The sequence below is a fragment of the Panthera leo genome, chromosome E3 (assembly GCF_018350215.1).
Source record: "Panthera leo isolate Ple1 chromosome E3, P.leo_Ple1_pat1.1, whole genome shotgun sequence".
Lineage (NCBI taxonomy): Eukaryota > Metazoa > Chordata > Mammalia > Carnivora > Felidae > Panthera > Panthera leo.
In genome coordinates this window covers 8845959-8864648 of record NC_056694.1, presented here as the reverse complement: position 1 = coordinate 8864648, position 18690 = coordinate 8845959, and the positions used below count along the sequence as shown (strand labels likewise).

The following is an 18690-nucleotide window of genomic DNA, read 5'->3' as shown; positions in this document are numbered from 1 at the left end:
CACCTGTCAGGTGGGGGAGTCACTGGCCACCACACTGTGAAGTGGCATTGATCTGGAGACCCATGGAGAGGCTGCTGAGTTTCCAGTGGCTATATGAGCCCGGCTGCAGGGCGGGTGGCTCCCTAAGCTCACTTGGAGCAGGAGGGTAGAGGATAGCTTCTTCCCAAGGTTGTGACCCTCCCAGACCCCGCACTGGGCATTTAGATGTAGGCCTGCCGGTGAGCAACGCAGTAGACTTGCAAGTCGGGGGGGGGGGGGGGGGGGGGAGGGTCTACCCCATGGGGCCCGTGAGGCCTTTGCCCTGACAGGCTGGGCCTTGGAGCACCGTGTACGCGGAGCCTGCAAGGTGTTCTGCCGAAGAAGGGCTCCACGGGAAACGTACGTCTGGGAAACTGCACACCCAGGCCTGCTGGGGAGAGGCCCGTTAGGGCCGGGAGAGCCACTAAGCAAAGCAGCCCACTTCCCCCAGAATCCCCCAGGGCTTGCCAGACATCTGACGGTGGGCCCTTCCTCCAGCCCTACCGAGCGCACCTTAGGTCCGCCTGGTCCGCACAGTCCGCAGAGCCCGCCTCGGGACGGGCATCGTGTCACGTTCAAACCGGTGACCCTGCATCGGGTTCGTTCTTGAAACTACACCATGAAGCCCATCAGATTCCATGTGTCCACCTAAGCATCCACTGCTTGCGCCCTCGACTAGGATGGGGCTGGGGATGGCCAGGTTGGGCGGTTCAGCCACTGCCTGAGGGTTAGTAACCCTGTATTTCAGGTGGCCGTCTCTGCAGCCAGCGTGCTCTCAAAACACCACACGTGTGTCGTGCAGACAGTCGTGTCTGTTGCAATGGTCTGACCGTCTCAGGCGACAGGAAGGGATGAGCCTTATGGGATGGTATTCCTGTGGAAGCATCCACTCTGAGGGTGGCTTCCTGCACGGTCTTCCAGAGTAAGCCAGGGAGAGCTCAGCTGATACTCCTCAGCCTGGCTTGTTTTGAAAGATGTTAAGGAAGCTCAGGGCCATTTACTTGTTTGGAGCTGGGGGCTGGGAGACGCTGAGCTCTGTCCGGGAAGCATCCTCTGGGTTATCCCTGTTGAGATGGATGTCCCTGTTTGTACTGTCCCCAGTGACCGTGGGGGCGCTGGAGACATCGGGGTTGAAAATCGGGTTCAGCAGGTTCTAAAAGGGTCTAACAAGGAATCCCGGCTCGGTCCTGTGCCACTCACCCCGCTGAGCCCCTACACCGGGCTCCGTGGACCCTACCTCTCCACCTACTGGGGACAATGAGTCAAGACTTCGATGAGCCTTCTATGGGTTTGCCGCACTCACTGGGAAATGGTCCATGGAGTGGGCTCGCTGGACACAGGCTTCTTTAGACCCGGGGGGCCTGGAAGTCATCCTCCCGGGCTGTAGCGGCAGGGCCCCCCTCGGCTGGCAGAACCTGTCCATACGGCAGTGTCGGTTGCTTTGCACACCTGATTCCTAGGAGCCGCTAGGTTCAACTGCCTGCAAGTTAAAAATAATACAAGACATCTTTTCCTAGGTGGAGGCCTCCGTGGATAACACTTTCAAAACAGAATGGGAGCTTCCTCGAGTGTCACCGGGCTGTGGGAGGGATTCCTGCCTGGCTGGCTGGACCCCGCAGCCACAGGTACCTGGGATGGAAAAGGCACCGTGAGACCACAGCTTCAGTGGCTCCCCAGCGTTTTCAACTGGGGGATCTGGGGACCTTCAAACCGACCCCTTCAGCACTCAGCCCTGAGGCCGTCTCTTGCTGTGTTTCTGGAAAGGGAGAGCCCGCTCGGGAAGGGAAGCAGCAGGCAGAGATGCCCCATTCTCCCGGGGCCCCGCCTGAAGGGAGCCTCGCAACGTGCCCGGGTCCAGGCCCCCCCACTTGTCCATTCCAGAAAAGTCCACCGCCCTGGCCTGGGGAGACACGTGGCCGGTGACCAGCGATTAGGAAGACGCAGGAGGGGCTTCAGGAGAAGCAGTCTTCCAGGATGCAGCAGACACTAGGGGAGAGCCAGGGGCTTCATAGCTTTACCTGTTTATTCAGCTCACTCCAGGGCAACTGTGTTAAAAACCCACACGCGGGACGGGGGTTATGTACACCGCACGTGATCTCCGCAGCGTCACGCATGAGTCCATCAGCGCAAGACGGAACAGCCGCCGACACCCGGGCTCACGCGGTTTTAGCCTCAGCAGGCTTTCCTAGAAGACACTAGGATACGTCCTGCCCTCGCAGTTTCTAAAATAGAAACACCTGGAGTTTTGAAACTTCTGGTCAGGTATTAAATGGAGACCGCGTTCCGCTCTGGAAAGGGCCCCAGCGTACCTGTGGGGGAGGCTCCGCTCAGAGGAAAATAGGGCAAGCCCACGCCGGCTCCAGGGCGGCCTGCGTGGCCTCACCACCCAGCGGCCGCTGCACTTGGAACGCTTCACAATCAGGTTAAGCCTCCAGAAAGTGACTTTCTAGTTTGTAATGTGCCTTCCCCTCCCCCCAACCCGCCCCGCTGAGTCGTGTCTGCAGCTCCAAATAGCAGCTGGTCCCTCCATCTCCCCAGAAGCTCTGGGGCCACCAGGAAGGTTCCCTACTGACCACCAGTCCCCAGACCATGGTCCTCTCTGTCCCCACAGAAATTCCTCTACTTGCCCCCTGCCTCTGGGAGCTGGGAGGGAGAACGCTCTGGATGAAAGAGAACAAGAATTACACTCTTCCAATCATTGTTAAAAACGAGATGTGGCACCTTTCCTGCCCATGTGCCAGTCACAGGTAACCCAGTGTGTAGCCCTGTGAGGTCAGGCCCGAGGCTCTGCCCATGGAGCAGGCATTAACAGCTGGCTCCTAGCTGGAACCGGGGGGTGCCTTCTAGTCTGGGGAGCTTGGCACATCTGGTGCACTTGGGGCGGAGGCACCAGATGGCCCAGGGCAGTGAGGCCAGCATGGCCCCTCTCGAAAGGCCCAGGCTGGAGGAAGGGCCTACTGCCCACTCCCAGCCGTGGGGAGAAGCCAGCCTGTCTTGTCCAGGACAGAGTGGCTGTCTTACAGAGACATAGACACAAAGCAAATACACAGTAAGCCAGACAAGCCTTTTCAACAAGGCTCCAAGAAAGAACAGACATGCACCAGAGAGCAAGCAAATTAACGACAGACGTCTGCAGGATGCAAGGAACACGCCCTTTGGAAGATGCCAGGCTCTTGTCCAGGCTCCCACAATGTCCCGACTTAACAACGGTTGATTCTCGGCACAGCTCCCAGGCAGCCCCTTGGCATTTTGGTTACGTGTTAAGGTTTGTGTCCTCAACAGTGTGTCACATTCCCAGCAACCTCCGCCAGGCCAGCCAGGATTTCTTGGCGTGGGCGACTCAGACCCCACAGAGAGTAAGCTGTCCACAGAAATGCCATCAGAGCATGACGTCCGAGGACTATGAAAACAAAAGTCTCCCTCTCTAGGTGGCTGTTGGCCAGTGTGGTAAGCCTGGTTTTTGAAAGCAGCTCGGGATGTGGCATGCTTCCCCCTGAGCTGAGCTGTAGTATGTATGTGCACGACCCAAGAACATGGGCTACAGTCTAATGAAAACAGCAGAACCCATGCTGCACAAGGCCCGGGAAATGTGGCAGCTGGGCCCTTGCATGTGGCTGGGAGGACTGGGGGTTGCTGCAGGGGAACACTATATGGGGATTCGCCTTCCATTAGAAGCGGGGCCTGCATCTGGCCAGGGCCGGCCAATGGCCTTGTCTAAACAGAAAGTCCCCCGGGCTGCCCCCTCCCGCCTCCTGGGGTCACAAGGCAGCAGGGAGACAGGAAGCAGGCTCTGCTTCCTGAGCAAGTGACTTTGGCAGCCATAGCCTGGAGAGGCAACTGACTTGGGCTCCAAGGCCATTTTGTAGCCCAAACATGGAGAACTCTGGACTTGAGCCCTTTCCCCGACCCAGTGGCTTTGTTGGGTCATTGTGACTGGGCTCCAGGCTGGCTAGAAAGAGAGAATTTGAGCCCAGTGTGCCTCAGAGCACCCCTCAGTTAAAAGTCTCCTCAAGAGGGCCTTTCACACGGGATGCCCACAGATGTGCCTTGCCAGCCCCATCAGGCCTCCATCCTTGGACGGCTTCCCAGGGGCCTGACAAGTCTGATGGCTGGCTGAGCACCGGCGGCACCAGCTGAGCGGACCCGTGCTCCAGGTTCCTGCCCTCCTCCTGTGAGCCAGGCCACTGATTCCCCCCAGGGCAGCGGAGGAAACCACCAGGCAAAGCTGTGGGCCTGCACCCCCTCTCATCAGACACCCAGCCGCCAGGAGACCCACCTCACGTGTCACGGGGCAATCCCTTCTCTGAAACTCTCCGCCCTCCCCTTGCTCTCCCACCTCTGCTGGCCGCCTGTTCCACGTGTCTGAGATTGCCCTTGCCCATGACGCCTGGGTGCTGCCTGGAGCCCTGTCCCCTGCCGCAGAGAATCCCCAGGCCCAAGGACTCAGGTTTTTGTTTTTGTTTTGTTTTTTTTTTTTTTGCTCTCAACTCTTGGCAACAGAGTCTCTCTTTCAACTACAGATTTCCACTTTCTGCGGGAGCATCATCCAGCCAGGTTCTCTGACATGAAGACAGGGACGAGACTTCGGTCTGGAACTTTCTGGCAGTGCCTAGGCAGCCTTGTCAGGAATCCCCACGTTCCCGTGTGATGCTCCCCGGAAGGCAAGCAGCTCATCGCTGGCTCCCAGGGGATGGGGGGGTGGGCGGGGGGGGGGGGGTGCTGCTGGCCTGTGCCCGGGGCGCCGCGCCCTCACACGACCTGCAGGCTGCGTTCGTGCCCGTCCAGCTGCACCTTGAGCTTGTGCAGCTCCTCGATCTCGCGGTTATGCCGCTCGGTTTTGTGGCGTACCAGCGAGCGGTAGAAGTGGATGGTGAAGACCACAAAGATGAGACCTACGGGCACCATGATGATGGTGGACACGAGCGCGGCCTGCCAGCCCGTGTGGCCGCCGGGGCCGGGCGGGGGGCCGGGCTGGCGCCGCGCGTCCACGGGCAGGAACTTGATCCAGCAGAGCAGCACCACCTCGGCCAGGAAGAGCAGGATCCCCAGCACGGTCGAGAAGCCCCAGGCCAGCTCGATGTAGGGGTGCATGCGCTCGTGCGGGGACTCGCTGATGGAGTTGAGGTTGTGGATGTTGCTCACGGCCTCCACGTTGGGCAGGATGCACGTGCTGATGAGCAGGGCAAAGAGGTGCACGGCCACCAGCACCGTGGTGCAGGCGCTGAAGGCGATGAGCAGCGGCCGCGGGTACTGGTACTGCGTCTCCAGCTGCACCTCCACCATGGCCACCTGCAATGCAGAGCAGGCGAGGCTGGGCCGGGGTGCCCGCAGCCGCCCCCCACCTCCCCGTGCGGGGCCCACTCGCGGCAGAGGGCTCCCACCTCACTGTCCACATACTTCCAACTCTCCTGTTTTCTGATGAGCTAAAGGACACATCTCACTAAGGAAGAACCTAGAAAATGCAGGAGAGATTAAAGCACAAGGTGGGGGGCAGTGGGGCTCACCCCCTGGGGGGGCCCTCCCAGCCCAGAGGGGTACCGAGCTCTGACCCAGGGCGGAGGCCACCCTTCCCTGGGAACAGGTGGCTTTGCTGCTGACTTAGCTGCAAGACAATGGCTGTTTTTCAAAAACTAAAAGCTAACCTTTCAAAAAGTAAAAAAAAAAAAAAAAAAAAAAAAAAAGAAATCATGGAGGCTCCCGTGGGTCCCCAGGTTCCCAGACTCGGAGGGGCACGCCCAGACAGCCTCACACAGGCCACAGGGTGCAGCTCACAGCCCTAGAAGCCCCGGGGGAGAAGCCCGCATCTCAAAGGCCAGGAATGGAAACAAAAAATGAGGGCAACGGTGATGGGGGAGGCTGTGGGGAGGGGGCTGGGCTGGGAAAAGAGCTGAGTCATCAACCGCAGTCACAGGAAGCCCGGGCCAATAGGTAATGCCTGAGATGGATAAATCGAGAAACAGCAGTCTGGAGAAAGTTTTTCAGAACGAAGAGCCTGAGGGCGCCGCAGCTGGCCGGGGGTGGGCAGCCAGGGTTGCTGGGGTGGTTTACATGCCCTGCAGCAGCACTTTGGTTTTAAACTGCATGCACGTATTCATTTTGATAAAATAAAAACGACTTTTTTAATTAAAAAAATTTTTAAATTTATTTTGGGAGAGCAAGCACAAGTGACAAAGGAACAGAGCAAAAGGGAGAGAAAGCCCAAGTGGGGGAGGAACATACAGGGAGGGGGAGAGAGAGAATCCCAGGCAGACTCCACACTGTCAGCACAGAGCCCAATGTGGGGCTCGAACCCACGAACCATGAGATCATGACCTGAGTCGAAACCAAGAGTCAGACGCCTAACCGACTGAGCCACCCAGGTGCCCCCGACGAAAAAAAATTTTTAATCCATGACCCCGAGATCAAGAGTCACAAGCTCTACCAACTGAACCAGCCAGGCGCCCCAAAACTAATTTTAAATAAAAGGGAAAAAAGACCCACAGAGGGAACCAGAAGCCCCAGCCTAGCTCTGTAGTAGCGAATGTCTACAGCCAGTCAGGCAGGATTTGCTCACCACAGGCCCTAAAGGGCATTCACACTACAGGCTGGGCAACGTGGCCCTCCCCCACTTCCCCCAGGGCGGACCCAGGCTACCGGGAACTTCTCCCTCTGTGGCCTGGCATTCCCCTGCCCCTCAGCACAGTGGACCACCCCCAGCGGATGGTGCAGTCCAGGCCTGGCAAGGACTCCGGGGCTCACCAAGGGTCTTCCCCCAGGTGCCCACAGGTAAGAAACCAGACCAGTCAAGGAAGGGGGACGGGGAGGCAGAAAGAGAGAAGCCAGAGGAAGGCTTCTCCACCCACTGCGTTCGCTTCCTAGATCCGAGCCATCTTCTGTTTTTAAATTTTTACAAGAAAGACAACTTCACAACTTCTAGCAAGTCCTGCCTCCTAGAGTGAGAGACTCATCCTTTCAGCACAGATGGAACATTTGGTTGGTAAAAAGAAGACACGGCAGTGCCAGTGGACCACAGCTGAACAGAAACTCAGAACCGATCACTGCTCCATACAGTTGCCATAGGACACGCGTTGAGGGCGTGGTCTTTTCTCAGTGACCCCTGTGGCCTGGGCAGGCTCTCGTTACCACAAAGGACATGGCTCAACAAAAAGGCGTTGTAAAACACAGAGGGCATTGAGGTAAGAAACAAAGATAATTAAAGGGCCTGCAGTAAGAAAGCAGTTTTGTTCAGCCTCATGGAGAGAAAAGGCCGAAAGGCCATTTTTCAATGTGTTTATGCAAAGATTTTATGAGGCGGCCACGGTTCACTGGCTCTGTGTGTTAGCAGAAGGATAAACATGAACAAACGGGCTTAAGGTTAGGCATAAATGCTCGCTGTGGGGCAAAAGAACAGCTTTGCAATTCTAATCGGGGACACCTAGCAAACGGACTCTTCACTTTTTCTTGGCCCGCCCTTGTTCAGCCATGGTTTCCACTGTTGAGATCCTATCCGATGATCTGTGTTGGTCTTTTTTCTCGCAAGCTGCTCCACAGTCTGAACAGTTACCTGGCCTGCAGGTGGCGTGTTAATCTAGTGGGCCCACTGCTGCTTTCCCACCCCTGGTTCTGCTGCTTTCCGGTCTTCACCATTACCACGGAATGTCCGGTGCGTATTAGGCCGTGGCCGCCCCCATGAGAGGAACCTTCTAGAAGAGAAGGTGAGGGCACCGCATGGCTTCTGAAGTGTATCCCGGGTTGCTTAAGGAAGCATTTGCTGGTAGAGGAGATGCCCCATAAATGTTGAAGAAACGAACGACTGATCACTGGCAAGTGTGACTGCCATTGCCGAGCTAAGGACAGCCAGCAACCTGCAGGATGCATCCAGGCCCTGCCATCCTGGTCTCTGCCTGCGGTCACTATCTTCAACCTAAGACCACTTCGTACCCCTGCGGGCTGCTGGTAAGTGTCAGACTAGTCCTCCAGAATTCGATCTAGGTTTTAGAACCTTATGCACAGGGCCTTTAAACAAGCAGTTTGGGAGGCTTCAACTTGGGTGAGTCTTTCGTTGGCTGGGGAAGACCGCGAAGCTTCTCAGAGTTTGGCGATCTGAGTGTTGGGAAGGCGGGGGTCTAAGAAGACAGCTGCAGACAGGAAGTGACTTCGGAGACCCGGGCCCCGCGCACAAAGGAAACTGTCTTACTGCATCACATCACGCAGCACTTCTCACAGTGTGTTTTCCAGAGTTAAAAACACAAGCGCGAGCCAGACAAACCTAACCTGAGACTATAATTCTGCCATGTGGAAAACAAGCCTTCATAGAGTCGTTTAAACTTCTTACCCGCATTCCGTACAATTAAGCTTGAGAAAACATTCTATCTTTTGCATGTGATGGAAACCACAGGAAGAAAATAACTATATGCCAAAGTTGTGCACCATATGATTTTATGCTTTTGGTGTTATGTTAAAAATAAATAAATAACACAATACAACACATAAATAAAGGCTTTGCTTTAAACTACTGACCTGGGGGTGCCTGGGTGGCTCTGTCCATTAAGTGTCTGACTCTTAATATTGGCTCAGGTCATGATCTCACGGTTGCTGGGATGGATCCCCAAGTGGGGCTCTGTGCTGACGGACAGCATGGAGCCTCCTTGGGATTCTGTCCCTCTCTGCCCCTCCCCCGCTTGCATGTTTGCTTTCTCTCAAAATAAACATTAAAAAAAATTTTTAAAGGGGCACCTGGGTGGCTCAGTTGGTTAAGCATCCGACTTCAGCTCAGGTCATGATCTCACTGTTCAGAGTTCGAGCCCGGTGTCAGGCTCTGTGCTGACAGCTCAGAGCTTGGAGCCTGTTTCAGATTCTGTTTTCCTCTCTCTCTCTGCCCCTCCCCTAATACTCTGTCTCTCTCTCAAAAATAAACTTTAAAAAAAAAGGGGGGTAGGTGCCTAGGTGGCTCAGTCAGTTAAGCATTTGACTTTGGCTCAGGTCATGATCTCGCGGTCCGTGAGTTCGAGCCCGGTGTCGGGCTCTGTGCTGACAGCTCAGAGCCTGGAGCCTGCTTCGGATTCTGTCTCCCTCTCTCTCTGCCCCTCCTTCACATTCTCTATGTCTCTCTCAAAAATAAATAAATAAACATTAAAAAAAAATTTTTTTTTTAAAGAAAAAAATTATTTCCACTCAATGGAGAAGAAAGAGGGGTGGCCCTCCCTGCGTTCTCACTCTGAGTCCTGGCATCTTCACCTTCTGGGACAATTCCCTGAAGGGATGTGAGTCAGGGACTTTGAGGTCAACAGGTGACATGGCCCTTCTCAGGGCCCGCAGTTTGGCCCAAGACTGACTCCTGTGCTGGGAAATGACTCAGAAGGAAGGCAGTGGCCTGGCAGCTAGGAGTCAGGTCAGAGGCTCTGCTCCGTCACCCCAGGGGCCACATTTGGGGGGCATCTGCGTCCTGAGTTGGGCCAAACTGAGCAAACCCCAATCATTGCAAGAGTCCTGCTCAAATCCTTCAGATTTTCCAAAGTCTTGAGGGGTGCCCAAGATGGGAGCACACAGGGGGTACTTCTCTCCCTGCATACTGAAGCTATTTTGATTACTCTCAACCTCCTTGCCAGGTAACTGCTTGGGGACCATCCTTGGCAGCCAGCCTGTCTGCCAGTGGGGCCTAGAGGGAGTGCTTTGCTCCCTGAAGCATCATAGGATCTCGACAGCAAAAGCCCATTTTGCAGGCCGCGTTCCCCACCACGTGTCTGCACTCACCATGGCGAAGCCTGACAGCAGGGCGGAGGTCCGGCTGGAGGCCTTCAGCTTGGCTCTGCTCAGGTAGAGCTTCCTCCAGGAGAGCGCCTGCACAGAGTGGTGGTTGGACGTGACCAGTTCCAGGTAGCTGCGGCGGACCCAGTCCCGGTAATCCATGCCCTTGTGGCCGGGTTCAGAGCAGGCAGGAGTGGAGGGGTCCACAGGCACGTTGAGCTCGGCGCTCATGGTGGGAGCCAGGCTGGGGGCAGGAGGCAGATACTCTCAGGCATCCCAGAGGGTTCCCGGGACCTGGAAAAGCCAGAAGCCAAGCAAGTTGACCTTCTCTGGGACCTGCTGTCTATACCTGACACTGGGGGGTAGTGGGAGTATGGGACCCTGATCCCTAACACAGGACCGTGGGGACCATCTGTGGGCGAGGAGGGTCAGGAGTACACTTCCAGGAACCACCACAGTGTCCACTGTGCCTCCCTCCACAAAGCTAGAATCCGGCCTTCCATCCCTATGTTAGAAAGGCTCCAGTCAAATGTGGGTGAATGGAATTCTAAGGTCAGCCCCAAAGCACCTAAGGAACCTTCCAATCTGTTGCTATCCTCAGGGAATAGGGAGCTATAGCATTTACAGAGACCCTAGGACCTAGTTGCTAGGCCTGGATTTTAATCTATCATGTGATCTTGAGCACGACATCTGAACTTTCTGACCTTGTGGGGGACATCCCCACCCTTACAAGGCTCTTAAACAAAATAACAGACCCAAAGACTCAAAACTGCTTTTCAGTGTCTAGGGTCCCACCACAAGAAAAACATAATAATAATTCCAAAGAGCAGCTAATTTCTCAAATCCAATTTAAATTTTAATCAGCGCAGTTCACCCCCAAAAATACTTGGTTTATATAACTGAAGGAAAAGCCACATCCAGGCCGCGGTGGAAACCCTGAGCAAAAGGAAAAGCTGAATCCACCAACTGACATGAGCACATGTTACAGAGAAACGGAGACCAGAGACCTCTGCGGTCATCCCAGGTAGATATCAGGTTTGACAGTAACACGGAATGAAGATCAGAAGGGCTGATCTGTCAAGACTTGTGAATTTAAACCCAAATCTCCACTAATCCAAATAGGCGATTGGCGGTCTCATGTGGCCCAAGGGACCGGCCTGCGCAGCAGCACGCCAGGATCGGTTCTAATTAATCTGCAGGGCAGACTTCAAGGGCATCGGCACCTCGCAGCTCACTTGGCATCAGATGTGAACTTGTATGTTCAGGCCCGCATAGGCCCCACAAAAAGCCAACTTAAGGCTATTACAAACAGATCAGTGTTTCTAGGTCCCAGGGAGCAGAGCTGGGGGTGGGTAGGTGGTATAAGGGGTGTTTACCAGGGTCAGTGGCTGTGGAAATGCCCCAAACTTGATCTATCCACACCAATCTCTGAAAGGGTTCTATGGGAGGGTCCTAGAGGTGGAGAAGAGCTCTCTCTTTTGGGGTGCCTTCCTCTTTGTTCTCTACTCGGCTGCAGAGGTACAGCTTTTCCTGGCCAACAGGACCCTGGGGAACAGTTCTGTGTTCTCCTATTTCTGCCAGGGGATACCAATTACTAGGTCGTTTCTAGGAAAGTTGGCTTGGGAGCCCTGGTCACTGCCCCATGCCCCTGTCTGCAGCCAGAAGCATTGCTTTCCAGCTCTTCAATCACTGGACCGTCCCTTCCTTCGGGAAGAATTAAGAGAAACATTGCTCACTAACTAATCCGTTGGTCACACCAAATAATTTAGAATGCATCATTTGGAAATTAACTTTTCCTCCTTTCTTTATCCATACATAACAGAAGCCAACCAACAGGTATGAGGAAGACAGCATATGGCAGGTGGATGGGTGAAAGGCACAACCTTTGCCTTCACAGAGTAGCCATCTCTCTATTCTCCATCCAAAAGACACTTCTTACTGGGCTTTAAGGTCAGATTGCATTTGGTACTTAGGCATCAGCGATGAAAATGGTGAGGATCCTGTGAGTTGGGTGGGGAAGCAACATAAGGGGGGGGATTTTCACCCAATGAGCTAAATGCTGCTTTCGTGGAGGGGGTGTGAGGACAAAGGGGCAACTTTGGGCCAGGAGAAGGTCCCTGCTAGGGAGCAAGGACAGGAGTCAAGGACATAGGTAGTAAAGGCAGTACTTGCAAAGAGGGACCCTCCCTCAAAGACGAGATTCTGCCCTCATGGGAGGGTTCTGAGAGACAAGGGATGTGGCAGGAAGGCTGGCTGCAGAGGGAGTCAGGGAAATGTAGGTGGAAAGCAGGATGTGGTAAGTATGTGGAGCCCAAGGCAGCCCAGGCAGTGTGACCGTGCTGGACTCTATGGTGGTGCCGGGCTGCAGGGGCTTTGAAGGAGCTAGTGAAGGGGGCAGCAGCCTGGGGTCGGTGTGGTCTGGGTGATTGTCCGCTGAAATGTTTGGCTGCCTGGGAGGAGCAGGAGGACCTGGTTGCCTCCAAAGGGTGAAAAGACAAGCCCGGGGGCCATCAGTGGGCCTGGGCTGGGCTCAAGTTGGAGGGTGGAGAGGGAGGGCTTTGGGGGCAATGAGGGCTGACACTGGCCTCTGGGTAGTGCCCGGGCAGTCTTGGCCCTGAAGATGTCCTCTGAGTGGCAGGGAGTGGAAGGAAGGGCAGGCTGTCCGTCTGCTTGGAGCCTGGGTCTTGAGGCAGGCCTGTGGGTCCTGGAGATAGAGAGGCCACTTCCTGCTGAAGGAGTAGCCTGGACTGGATTCATATCCCACCTAACCGTCCCAGTCCAGGTGTCCTACCTTCTGCCAGGCCCCCTCCCCCTGCCCCAGGAGAGGCAGAGTTCTCACACTCTGGGCTGGGGTAGCGGTGGGGTGGGACAAGATGAAAATTGACATCTCTGTCGGGTGACAGAGGCTTCAAAGGATGCCCTCCTGGCTAAACTTCACGGAGGCTTTTTTGTTTGTTTTTTATATATAAGGAGCAGTCAGAAAAAAAAGCTCTTGAAGAATAATGGTGTCTCTAAAGATGAGCTATTTATTCTCCTTGGCAGGCCTGCCTGAAACATTTCTAGGCTGTAGGTTTGGGGTTTGCCTGTCTTAACTTCCTTTAAACATCTGGGGCATGAGCAATGGCGAGTCAGACTCTGTCACACCCGCGCGGGGCGGGGGCGCAGGGGCCCCCGCAGCCTCCACAGGGTTCTCCCAGAAGCGTCTACCTGCATCTCTGTCCCTTCCTCTAGCAAAGCCTCAGTAGAAGCAGGACCCGCACTCGGCCCCTGTTCTGGACTTCCAAGTCTTCTCAGCGCCGCACTCCTCCCAGGATCCCTTAGGGTTGGGGTCCCCTGGCCACCCTCCAAATCCGCAGCCACCCCATCCCAAACCAGCCCAGGAGAAAGCCCACCCCCTCCCCCGCGTCGAGTCTCCCATTGCAATTTTGGTCCCCCAACAGGGCGGGGTACCTCCCCCCCCCACTCCGCCAACCGCCCCCCACGGCCAGCACTCACCGAGCTGCCCTGCCTGCCGGCCGGCTCCGCTCCCACTCAGGCTTGTGGCATGCGGCGTGGCCGTGTTGCCCTGTGGCCCCGTGGCCCGGCCGGGGCGCTGAGCACGGCCCCCTCCCTCCTTCCGTGCGTCCCGCCGGGTCCCCCCCTCCCCGGCCCCGCCCCCGCGGGCTGCCCCACCCCCGCAGGCCACCGCAGCCGCTGCCAAGGCAACGGCGAGCCGCCGTCACGTGGCTGGCCCTTGGGGGCGCTACGGACCACGTGATCTGGCTGGCCAGGAGGGGAGGGGAGGAGCGGGACTCGCCGCCCCTCCTGCCTTACACCCCGGCTTCGGGGATCCGTTCTAGCCTGGACCACCCGGCCGGAAGCCGGGGAGCGGAAACCGGTAAAAGGTGCGCATCTCTCCCGTTTCCCCGGCGGGCGTGCCGTGGGCCACAGTGCACTCGGATTGGCGCTGCCGCGAAGGGGGCCGGAAGCCTGGGCATCCCTCGCTTTCACCATCCTCCCTTCCTTTTCCCCCCAGCCGCGCGGGCGCCCGGCCCTGACGACGGAACACAGGACGATGTGGTCGCGCTTCTCTGGGTCCCTGGATCTGGACAACAGGTCCAGGACAGGGTGAGCCCTGCTCGGCCCGAGTGCGTGGGTCTGAGTAGAGGAAAGGAGCACAGAATCCCCAGGGTGAGCCTCAAAGGATGCCCAGGACTGGCTGTGGGCCAGGTGGAGGGCTGGGGAGAGACCAGAAGGGCACGCCCTGTGGGGAGAGGGAACAGGTATCCCATTACCAGGCCACCGGGCGGGTGGGTGTGAGGTGAGTGCGGTAAAGGGCTGGAAGGTGAGGCTCTGTTTGGTAAGGGTTCAGGCAGCCACACCCGCTCGCCAGGGTGGACCCTGGCACTCCGTAGAGTGTGCAGGAGCTGGTCAGGTGGTCATCCGCCGCACCCCCTACCCACAGGCCCAGGGAGACACTTGGGGTCCTAGGCTGGGTGCAACTTGCTGGGCCCCTGATAGACCTCCACCAAGCTGTTATACTGAGATCTAAAACAGGAACGTTTTTCAGGAAGTGCACACGAATAATTAAGAGGCAGGATGGGTTCATATCAACCCCTGTGCCAGAGGGCCCCTCGCAGTCCTTCCTCACAGTCCTTCCTGCGTGCCCTACATAGGATTTTTCCATCTGTCACAACAGCATCTGACAGTGACACATTTATCCAAACGAAAGAAAAATTCCACTCGTGTCAACCAGTCCAAGTTTTCTGACAATTGTAAGAGGAGAGGTTAACGGATGTCAGGCCAAATCCATTAATCTCTCAAGACGCATTTTAGAGGCCATTGCTGAGAGCCAGAACGACACCTTTTAATCCAGGAAGACACTTAAAAACAGACCACAGCATAGGGAAATCCCAGGGTCTGATTACCGACCTTCCCCCATCAACACACACACATTATAGATGGCTATAGGAAAGGGATCATCTGAATTTCACAGGGCAAAATCCTCAAAAAGCAATAGCTCTTTGTAAAATGATGTGGAAAACAGGAAGACGACACTTGGTAAACCAGAGTAATTGCATCACAGATGAGCATTCTTTCCACAACAGAGTCACTTGCTTAAGTTTTCACCGTTGGAGTCTGATCTGACTGCACATCCTTTAGAAGGCTTTCGGTACTAGTCAGTGATGCCTCCACCCTCAAGCACATTTATCCAGCATGTCTGGACAAAAGGAAAATCTAAGTCATAATTACCTGTGCTTTTCAGAGTCCATTTCCTAACCAAACACAGAAAATGGCTCCCCCCTCCTCCCCGCCTAGACGAGTAAGGAAGGTGCTGGCACCATGCTGAAAGGTGGTACAAATTACAATACTAATAGTTGGAGGGCCCCTCAGGTGCACAGGTAGTTGAGCGTGAGTTACACAGAAGTGAGGGAAAGGCCCACAGGGACCAGCCACCCAGTTGGGATGTCTGGGTGACAGTCTGGGCTGTGATTTCCCTAGCTGTTTGGCCATGGCAAGTTGCTCCCTTGCCCAAGGCCTCAGCTTGAAAAAGACCAATTCTTGGAGGCACATCCCGGGGGCCTACCGCGTTCATCTTCCCCATCAATGCATACCCTTATTCAGCTAAGACTGTGGCCCTGCTGTCCCCTTCCCTGAGTCTTCTCATCCAGATGGCCTCTCAGCTGCCCTGGACTATGGAACCAGTCCGGACAGTTCTGTCCCCTTGGCCATATGGCCAGGTCCTCGTCACTACCCCTTATGAGATCTTCAGTTCCCATATCTCACTTTCTGACCCTTTCTCACCCAGTCCTCAGCCGACCACCTCGCTTCCTGGACTCTGCTGAGACCCGCTTTTTGCCCCCAGCCTCCTTTCTGACTCAGCCTGAGCCCTCGCAACCTCTCCTTCCACCACGTTCCACTTCACGCCCAACTTCTCAAGCGACCTGTCCTTACCATCTCCTTCTCGGCCCCTCTGCAGCTGCCTGCCAGCATGGTGCTGACTCTGGGACAGATGTCAGCCGTGCCCTTTTCTGTCTTTAGGAACCTGTCGTTCCAGCTAGAAACATCTCTTTCCTTGTTCTGGTGACCTCACTTTTTTTTTTTTTTTTTAAACCTCTGTGCAGTCTCCTCCTCTTCTGTCCCCTAGATGTGGATGTCTCTCCAATTTCCCCTGACTGGTTTCATCCATTCCCCTTGTGTCAAGCAGCCTGTTGACTCCAAATGGTCACCCCAGCCCGGCAGGGCGTGGCCCAAGGGCCCCCACCTCACCATGCTCACAGCTGAATTCCCCCTCTTCCCTCACATGCCTGCTCTACGTCCTGGGTTACCTGTGTCAGGAACCCAGCAGCTACGCAGCTGGTGACATTACAGATCTGTCATTAATGATTACTCCCATCCCCATCCAGTCCTGTGAAGTCTCCCATTTGTCTCCACAGGTCTCAGACTAATTCAGGCCCTCGTCACCTCTGCACTGTGTTACTGCAAGTGCCTTCCATCTGTCCCCTTCCCATCTAATCTGCACGCTACAAAGTGGAAAATTCCCGTCTCTCCCCTGCCCCCACTGAGCCCTTCAGTTTTCCCTGGGGCCTTAGATCAACTCCAGTCCCCTCACCTAGTGACTGAGGGCCATGACAGGGCATCTGCTTCTCCTCGGCTTGGTTTCTTAGAACTCCTGCATTACTGGGCTACCCGGGAGCTCAGCTCAGACCTGCCCTCATCCCCGAGGCCTGGGTCACATGCCACGCTGTACCCTGTGCTGTGTGCAACTGTGCTGACCTTTTTCTTGTCTGTGTCTTATCAGATCTGGAGCTCCTTAAAGGCAAGGCCTGTGTCTTGCTCACCATCGTCCCCACTGCTGAGCCAGGTACACTCAGGAAACCTTCAGATTAAGCTTTCGGGCATGTTCAACAATTTGCTATATTCTGTGGAAAAAGAAAACTGCTTCAGGACTCGTACCGGGGTGTTCTCTTGACTGAAATATATTAAAATATGGTAACGGTAGCTCACTTAAATCAAGTGTGCCAAAGACTAAACATAAACTTCCACGGGGGAGGAGAAGGCACGCCTGTCCTCACAACTCTCCTTCCATGCAGCCTCGAAACTGATTTAGCGATGTTCCCATTCCCAAAAGCAACATCACTCCTCTAACTCAATTGAATAACGCGCTTTTTCCAGAAGGGTTAATGTTGAAAACAGGAGAGTAAGCTAGCAACAGTCCTTGATAGGTTAAACCAATGTTTCTGAAGGGGGGCCTGTGGCAGAATCTGCTGGGGTGGCTGTCCCAAATGCCTGAGCTGCCACGAGGTGGTCTCTGGGGCGCGGTCGGGGAGTCCAGATGTCAGAGGTGGGCTCCGCGGTGGCCGGGGCCATGGCACCAGTGGCCTCCGGCAGACACGACCACATGCGCCTGTTCAGGCTCTTCCTGCCGTAGCGGCCATTTTTCCAGTATGAGCAACTTCCCCGCCTGCTTTCCGTCACAGATCTGCTCAGTCACCCCTCATTTATCCAGCACCCGTGGTGTCTCGGGCACTGTGCTGGCACTAGAGGTACAGCAGAGGACAGAACAGGCAGGTCCTTGCTCTCGTGGTGCTCTGAGGTGGGGAGGGGAGGGGTGCTGGTGGGGCAGGGTACAGACCAGTAAACGAGATGGATGCTAGGAAGAGAATGGAACAGAACAGAGTGGGCGGAAAGCTGAGGTCCGACAGCACAGGAAGAGGCAGAGCAAGAGGGGAGTGGGGGCATGGACCCCGGCTGAGGCTCCAAAGGGAACCTGAAGCCACAAACCCAGAACACACCAGTGAGGATGGTATTTGAAGCCCGGGTCAGGTTAAGATCTCCTGGGGCCTGGGTGTTGACGACAAAAGGCAGCGCACTGGGTCACCCAAACATTTCGAGTTTGAGCAGAGAAGCCAGCCAGGGAAAGGCAGGAAGAAAGGCAGGAGGCAGCACTGTCAGAGATGTTGAGAGTTCAGGCTTCTCTACTGTGCAGATGCCTCCACGGGCTGGATGTGGTGAAACTGAAGGCTTTCAGTTTGGGGGTGAAACCTTGCAGAGGCGGAAGAACTCTGGGATTTGGGCTGAGAAGGGAGGAGATAAATGGCGTGGTAGGTGCAGGAGAACCTGGAGCTTTGCTCTGTTGCCACAAATGGGAGACCCCAGAACTGCTGGAGGTTGTTGGGGCGGGGGTGGGGTGGGGTGGGGGGACAGTGGCTCCAGCGACAGGGAGGGCGACCAGGGCAGGTGCGTGAAGTCCTGGGGCATGAGGGCTTGGCCTGAACTCCCGCTCTCTCTGCTCTGAGAGAGCTACTCACTGAAGGGGGAGGTGCCGTAAAAGCACCTTTCAGATGGTGGGAGATGAGCCTGTTCGGGAAGACCTAAGGATGGGTGGGGGGGGGTGCCGGTTCCCAGGTGACACCTGTGGCCTTGCATGCCAAGCGGGACTGAGGAGTTCAGCTCCTGATGCCCGGTGAGATAAGTACCGTTCACGCAGGGAACACACCAGTCAAGTCCAATCCCCTGCATTAGCAAACACCACTCTCTGGAAGCCCAGGCTCGCTCACACTTGACACATGCACAGCTGGTTCTCATTATTCCTGGTAGTTCCATTCTGCAAAGTCACTGCGAGCACTGAGTGTTAGTGACTGCCCGGCCGCTGCCATCTGGGGAGACATGGGACTTGGTCACGTCAACTGATCAACACATAACCTTGTTTTATGTGTTTGTTCAAAAGCATTCCTGGTTGGGGGTGGCTGGCTGGCTCAGTCAGCAGAGCACACGACTCTTGATCTCGGGGTCGTGAGTTCAAGCCCCACACTAGCTGAAGAGATTAAGAATAAACTCTTTAAAAGATAAAACTGGGGCGCCTGGGTGGCTCAGTCGGTTGAGCGCCGACTTCAGCTCAGGTCACGATCTTGCGGTCCGTGAGTTCGAGCCCCGCATCGGGCCCCTGTGCTGACAGCTCAGAGC

The 18690-nt window shown here is 55.7% G+C and overlaps 1 protein-coding gene and 1 long non-coding RNA gene across 2 annotated transcripts; one reads left to right on the top strand and one right to left on the bottom strand.

Moving 5' to 3' along the window:
• Positions 1–522: 522 nt before the first annotated feature.
• ORAI2 (ORAI calcium release-activated calcium modulator 2) lies at positions 523–13381 on the bottom strand. Its single transcript, XM_042921189.1, has 4 exons — positions 13240–13381; positions 9751–10038; positions 1322–5307; positions 523–1082 (listed from the first exon to the last, which is right to left on the bottom strand). Exons 2-3 carry the CDS (start codon positions 9973–9975, stop codon positions 4768–4770), a joined length of 765 nt encoding a protein of 254 aa, XP_042777123.1. The 5' UTR covers positions 9976–10038; positions 13240–13381; the 3' UTR covers positions 523–1082; positions 1322–4767.
• A 61-nt stretch (positions 13382–13442) lies between these two features.
• Positions 13443–17444, top strand: LOC122210206. Its single transcript, XR_006197967.1, has 3 exons — positions 13443–13628; positions 13760–13914; positions 16526–17444. It is a non-coding gene; the product is annotated as an uncharacterized LOC122210206 (long non-coding RNA).
• The last annotated feature ends 1246 nt before the right edge of the window (positions 17445–18690 follow it).

Bases quoted from the DNA above. Each gene is read 5' to 3' on its own strand.
- ORAI2 (XM_042921189.1), bottom strand. From the start codon at position 9,975: ATGAGCGCCGAGCTCAACGTGCCTGTGGACCCCTCCACTCCTGCCTGC. The intron at 5,308-9,750 runs GTGAGTGCAGAC...TCTGCATTGCAG, and splicing joins TGCTGTCAGGCTTCGCCATG to GTGGCCATGGTGGAGGTGCA.